The sequence below is a fragment of the Watersipora subatra genome, chromosome 8 (assembly GCF_963576615.1).
Source record: "Watersipora subatra chromosome 8, tzWatSuba1.1, whole genome shotgun sequence".
Lineage (NCBI taxonomy): Eukaryota > Metazoa > Bryozoa > Gymnolaemata > Cheilostomatida > Watersiporidae > Watersipora > Watersipora subatra.
Window position 1 is genome coordinate 63164280 of NC_088715.1, and position 7041 is coordinate 63171320.

General features: G+C 35.0%; 1 protein-coding gene across 1 annotated transcript; it reads right to left on the minus strand.

Moving 5' to 3' along the window:
* Positions 1–437: 437 nt before the first annotated feature.
* Positions 438–6687, minus strand: LOC137402000 (chromosome partition protein Smc-like). The gene is made up of 7 exons (XM_068088470.1): positions 6517–6687; positions 5149–5334; positions 4314–4486; positions 3838–3948; positions 3197–3350; positions 2013–2222; positions 438–1112 (listed from the first exon to the last, which is right to left on the minus strand). The coding sequence occupies exons 1-7, from the start codon at positions 6685–6687 to the stop codon at positions 783–785; spliced, it is 1335 nt and encodes a 444-aa protein (XP_067944571.1). The 3' UTR covers positions 438–782.
* Between the last annotated feature and the right edge of the window lie 354 nt (positions 6688–7041).

A 7041-nucleotide genomic window follows, 5' to 3' on the forward strand; every position in this document is an offset into this window, starting at 1 on the left:
AATCCCATTATCCCTATTGTATAGCTTTGAATGTGTTTTTATTAGTGTCATTTTTGTGGGCTATTATTGCATCCACATTGCTGCAATGTTTATATACCTGCTTACAATGGACCATTTGCGGCAGATAATAATGTTTGTACAACGTCTATTTCTGCATGATAAATTCTTGTATCTTGGTACTCAATCAATTATTGTTAGTCAGTCAAGCCTCACAGACAAATATATGCATACGAACCTGCAACACTAATCACTACCTTGAAGTCAAAAGAAATAAACACAGATAAATGTAGAGAAGTCAGCAATAAAGTTGACGCCGTGAGACAGCTTCTTCCAAGTAACTGGCCGTGAGAGAAAGAGAGAGCACTAACTGCAGACAACAACAAAAGTGTATCTAAAGACTAATCCTTAAATGAAGGTCAAAGTTTAATACAGGAGTCATTTTCTTAACTATTTTGTAGCACAATAAAAAGTCTTTTAGAAAAGCCAAATAAATTACTAAAGGGCACCTGGGCAAACCTGTCGGGTACAGAGCACCTGTGTATGCATGCCAGAAAACATGCATATCTCATGGGCAAGTTCTGCAATAATGATGATAATAATGATGATGATGGCACCATAAAAATCATGGTTGATAAATCAGCCTGAAAGCATTATCTTAGACTTGGTACAAATACTGAGAATTTACAAATTTGGGCCAAAAGTAAAAAAATAAAATATATAAATAATAACGAGTTAGTGTCATGGGGCTGCTAAAACTGATGTGGATATATTCACTTGGTAAACTATGGATTTTTTAGTCGTTTTCGGGTTATCTTGTCACGTAATGACCTGGCTATTTTAACACTCTGTGGCCTGTCTCTTATCTCTTCAATGTTCTCTGGAGACGTCTTAATGCAATGAATTATTTCTATGTCTATCAAATGGGTGTGAGCCCATTTGGTCTCCTTTTCAATCTCATCGAGAGTATCACTGAAGGCATTAAGGTCTTCAGTGACAGTAGTATAGCTCAGGGTATTCTGCTTGAGCGTCACATTCATCTCATCCTTCTCTAACGTTTTCTGTTGTAAGACCTCATTGACTGTCTTCAGTTCTCCACTGATTTGCTCAAGTTTCTATGGAGAATAATAAACATTCTCAGAATATGGAAAGAGGTAGATATGAAAAACGATAGCGATAATGATAACAAGAAAAATAACGATAACAAGAAAAATCATGACATCAGAAAAAATACGATAATAACAAATGATGATGAAATACAAATAAGAACAATAATGGCTATAAGAATGCTAACCATAATAAGAATGATAACGATAATAAGAATGATAGTGGTAATAAGAACAATAACTAAAATAACAAATGATGATCATAACAAAAATAATAATCAATCAACACATTCATGGCACGCATGAATGCGTGCCATGTGACTATAAAAATGTAAACCTAGATGGGAAGTTGATGTCTATGAGAGATACAATATGCTGAAAAATACACCATAGACATATTATGACATTTACTGTGATAATATTTAGAACACATCTCAAACAATTCTCTTTATCTATGCTTTGACAACTTTTTAAAAGTCGCTCAAACTTGCAACATCTGCAATGAGAAATTGCGATGGATTAGCTAACATGTTCATGATAAAAAGAGGGACCACAGGCTATGAGTCAGTTCTTTATCCATAGCAAAGTTTTAACAAAAAGCATAAACAAAGACTTCACACTCAAATGTCATAAAAAAGGAGAGCCTATGTTTTACGCAGCAATTTTTGAACAATAAGTGAATTTTTAGGTCATGGTGGCTAAAAGCGTTTGGCATAGACGTCAGGCTACAGAGGTTTGCTTAGTACCAGCATGACGTTTGTAGCCTTGGTACCAGCGTGATGTTTGTAACAGCATTTGTAACAGCAACAGCATTTATCACCTGAACCACATACTTCATTTCACATAATATAGCTATTCAAGTCATGCACTTTTATTAGTCTCTCGTAAATCAGACACTCTAGCGAGTACCTTTTCGAGAGACTGTTGCGTTTTGAGCAAGTGCTGTCGTTTAGCCATTAACCTCTGGTTCCGCTTCGTCTGTGAAATGGTGTGATTGAGGAACTCTATAGCATTCTGATCACGCTGCATCTCCACCTTGGTAGAGTGCAGAGCATTCTCTTTGTTGCTCAGGTGCGCTTGTAGCTCATCCAACTCTCTGTCTAATTGCTGTACTTGCTCCTACATCCGCATAACACGACGATTTTATTTATTTCTTTTCGTAATGAATATTATAATACGTATTATAACGTGGGAACAAAAAATAAAATAATAAGCCACGCTAAAACATAGATTACTATAATATTCTGTAATCTAGCGATAATTTAAGCGCAATAATTAAATAATAATGCAATAAATAATAAAAAGATGTGCAAAGTGTAATGTTTCAATAAAAAAATATAAAATAAAATATAAAAAAATATAAATGGCGGTGAGAGAAGTAAACAAGTGTGTATGCATGTACAGGCTGTAAATAAACATTCTGTGTGTATTTTCCTTCTGAGGTTGAACATTTATATAGCGTTTTGATCTAATTTTTATCCCAAATTAACAGCGCTGCTAGAGTGACCACTGCTAAATTAGCTAAATATATTTTATGAACTCCCATAAATGGACACCGCCATCTTTTTGAGCATTAAACCATATCAATAACAAGAATGATAACAATAATGAAAAATAAGAAGAAAAAACTTGCAGTAATAAGAATGATGACAACAATAAGAAAGACCGCTATGACTAAATAAAACATGTATCGTTGAAAAGAGCAAAGAGGGATAACTCCAAGTTATCAAGGCATCTTTGTAAACTTTTTATTCTGCATGGACAGCTAATCCCACTTTTTATCATGCAGGTTCTAACATATTCCTAGCAATATAAACAATATCTTACTTTACATACGATAAAAGCTGGTGAACATTTTGACACTAAATTATGGAATAGTTTAAAAGGTGGCAGTAAACGTGTCAATTACTAGACTTTAAATCAAATGCTTTATATGGTGGATTGTACTGCCTTCTATGGCTGTTATTCACAGCCAACTGAAGCAAGAGATATTAGATGAGAGAAGACAATTAACAGAGTTTAAGCTCTTCGCTCAAAAGTAAATTATTTTAAGGAGAGGAGTAAACTGCCAGAGAAATACCTTATTCCTGTACCTTATTCTTGTCGAGCAGTAAAGTGGCCAAGTAAACAGAGTTGATCTTATCCAGCTGTTCATCTCGTTTCTCAGCTAGTCTTTTCTCATGCTCTAGTTTAACCCTCCTGCATTCTAACAGGGCTGCCGTCATCGCTGTCACAAACTTTGTTTCTCTAAAATGACTCATGGAGATTTAATTCGAATAAGAAAGCCTCCTATATTAGTAAATGACTAAGGAGCAAATTGAAATATGACGAAATATTTTATTATTTTCACTGATCAGCTGTGTGTGCATTCACAGTCTTTCAGAAGAATTAAAATTATCAGATATTAGAAGATAGTAATTTCTAAGTATTGGCATTGCATATTATACTAGCGAATCAGCAAGCCACACCTGAACACATCTGTAATGACCACAAATAGTTAGCTGAAAAAGAACTGAAGTTTTATTTTAAATTAAAACATTTATAGCAGCATTACACTGGAGTTGCCCTCTTATTAAACAGACAGCACATTTTGAGGGAGCATGATAACAGCAGCGCTAAGCCCACACTTTTTCAAGATGTTCTTGTAGCATACTTACACACATGCTGATGCTTTGCATGAAAGAGTAGCCAACTCTTTGCTATCCCAAGTATTGCTATTGACCAAAAAACTAACCTGTTGAGGAGATCATTGGAAAGGGATATAAGTATCTTCAACTTGACAACGATGTCTCGTGGAAGTCTTACTATCAGCAAAGTTTCTTGTGACAGTTTCTCAAAGAGATCTCTAAAATGAGTCAACTTTTATCTATAAATTTGAAAGAGCCAGCGCATGAGCAATAGGAAGATTTGAATAAAAACGGGCGATGTAACACATACTAGGCATTCAAAGACCACACGGTGTGAGACCAACACAGCCGTCAGAGACCATGCAATGTGGATTTCACACAGTTTTCAAAGACCCCAGAATGTGGGATTGTAATAGCCTTCAAAACGCCAAGATGCCAGAATCGTTAAACTTTTAAATATCAGATGAATCAAACAGTAAATATTTATTCATCAATAGCACCAATAACCATACATTTAGATACCTTTGAACATGAAGTTCTCAACTTACAAGATAGTATTCAAGAGTTCATGGTTTCAACTCACTTGTCTACTTTGGTTCTGTATGACTGGCAGAGAGTCCTAAGCCTGCTGTAGAGCCTGTCTATGGTTGTCATTGTTTGCATAACTTGGTTACAGTATTCGACTGTCAGTGGCATGTTGGTTTTCGTAGGGCAGAGCATCTGGTTGTTAAACATTAGCAGCAGCTTGTTAAGAACCTGTAAATTACAATCAAGTAAACTTGTTTAAGTCTTTCTAGGTTGTACTTTAAGTCTGATCTGGCTAGGATAAGTGTACCTCAAGTCGTTCATGCGCAATATAAAGCGCTACCAGCATGTTAGTTACCAAGAAAAGTTTAGTTGGTAATATTGATTTCTGAAGGAAAGTACATCAGTTGATGGAAACAAGTTGATGTAACCAGATTAAAAAGCTACCTAACGTCCACAACAATAAAAGAATTATTTTGTATTTTCAAACATTACAAAAATCACTGAGCTTCAAAAAGTTTTATAGCTAATCTTTTGAATTTGTGTGAGCGATCTCTCGAAGATGGAGTATGACATCTGCTTATCTTACTGCAACCAGAGGCTGTGCGTGTTATTAAGAGTAGTGTAGTACAGACAATGGCTCTGTGATCTTGACTGCAGACGGGTAAGTCTAGTTGCAAAGGGAACCCGAACGACTGGAGACATACCCAGTTGCAGAGAGCAATTTAAGGTTGAGTGCCCTTCTTGCCATCACCGGTGGCCGTTATTGGGAATCAAACCCTGACCTGTTGTTCGCAGGTCGAGTCATAACTTCATCATATTTTACTCTGATGAAGACAGGACAACCATATTTTTATATGAGGTACATTATTCAGAAACAAAAGTTTGAAAACCTGAAAGTTGTATTTGTCCTTCACTTGTGTGACTAGATCCATGACAGAGTCGAAGTTCTCCCAGTACTCTGTAGCGAAGTTGATAAGAGCAGCGTCAGCACCAGTAGCTCTCAAGTCGTTAATCATGGCTAGCATGCCTGCCTCACTATTAAGCTGCAAAATCTTGAGGTTTTTGCTTCCAAGAAACTAGAAATAAAATTTAAAATCAAAAAGCTTGTAACAATAAAAAATACCATGTTTAATATAAAAGAGTCTAATGTAGCTTTATAGCCCTGATCCTTGATCCTGATCCTTGATCTTACGTTGATAAAAGTTTTAGCTTTACCAAAAAGTTAAAAAGGCCCATATCACCCGGAGCATTTGCCTGGTCAGGCTACAAATTGACAATCGCTAAAAGTCTAATTTGTCTATATGAAGAGCTCATGTTCACTTATTAGCTGGTCTGGCTGTACCTTATAATGATTAAAAGATGATACGTGGTATGTACAAGACTTTAGCTATAGCACACGATCTAAGATAAATGGTATGTACATGACTCTAGCTATAGCATACAATCTAAGATAAATGGTATGTACATGACTCTAGCTATAGGACACAATCTAAGATAAATGGTATGTACATGGCTCTAGCTATAGCATACAATCTAAGATAAATGGTATGTACATGACTCTATCTATAGCACACAATCTAAGATAAATGGTATGTACATGACTCTAACTATAGCACACAATCTAAGATAAATGGTATGTACATGACTCTAGCTATAGCACACAATCTAAGATAAATGGTATGTACATGATTCTAACTATAGCACACAATCTAAGATAAATGGTATGTACATTATTCTAGCTATAGCACACAATCTATATAACATATGATTCTAAGATTTCTGATAACTATAACATTACTATCACATACAATAATTAATGGTAACATTATAACATTTTCCGTAAAATACACATTTGTTGGAGAAATGTTGCCTCAACATTCAATCAGAAACAGGACAACAACTTGGATAGACTTTTTACTTGGACCCCGTTCAGGCATCTTTAGCATTTCCAATGATAGTTTTCTGAGTCTAGTTTATGAAATGAGTTTAAAAAATCTGTTTATTTGTTTCCTTCAATTAACTATTGGCAAATTTGTTAACTTCTATTAAGTATTTGTTAAATTGTTAACTTATATTAGCTATTTGTTAACTTATATTAGTTATTTATTATATTCTTAACTTCATTAAATAGATTTGATAGATGGTTTTAATTTGATATTAAAATATTCCTGTAAAGCCATCCTACAGAAATTGTAATTGTCTCCCCTTATGTGAAATTACCTTGGGCATTATTGGTACACACTCAAACAGATACAAACCTCGAGGCAGGAATTGAATTTGTACTCTGCCTCAAGCCAACCTTCCTCAGAGGCATATGCTGGGTACTTCCTCTCGCAGTCTGCCACCTCCGACTGTATGTCGTCTAACTTACCGCGGAGAATGTCTAAACTAACTAAATAATCTTTATCAGCATTTGTGCTGGAATCCATAATAGGAACTGAGAGTGGCTCCTTACCTACAGCAACAATAGCGACAATATGTACTATAACTTTAATTTCACTTAATAGAATGTGTAAGATATTCAAATTTGCAAAAATATAGTTTTCGGGTACCTATGACAACTACTATGTGTACAACTCTAAGTACTGCATGAACCTTTTTAAGTATAATTATTTACTTGTACAGTATACAGATAATTGAAGTTAAGTTATAACATGATACTCTACCCATGATTACTAGTATGTATATCATCTGAGCTATAATATGATACTCTACCTATGATTACTAGTATGTATATCATCTAAGCTACATGTATAACATGATACTCTCCCTATGATTACTAG

What these genes read in the sequence shown, in the direction of transcription:
- LOC137402000 (XM_068088470.1), bottom strand. Translation starts at nt 6,687, where the DNA reads ATGGATTCCAGCACAAATGCTGATAAAGATTATTTAGTTAGTTTAGAC. An exon ending in AGGACAAATACAACTTTCAG is followed by an intron (nt 4,487 to 5,148) that starts GTTTTCAAACTT and finishes TGTAATTTACAG; the next exon opens with GTTCTTAACAAGCTGCTGCT. An exon ending in TCCAATGATCTCCTCAACAG is followed by an intron (nt 3,351 to 3,837) that starts GTTAGTTTTTTG and finishes GAGTCATTTTAG; the next exon opens with AGAAACAAAGTTTGTGACAG.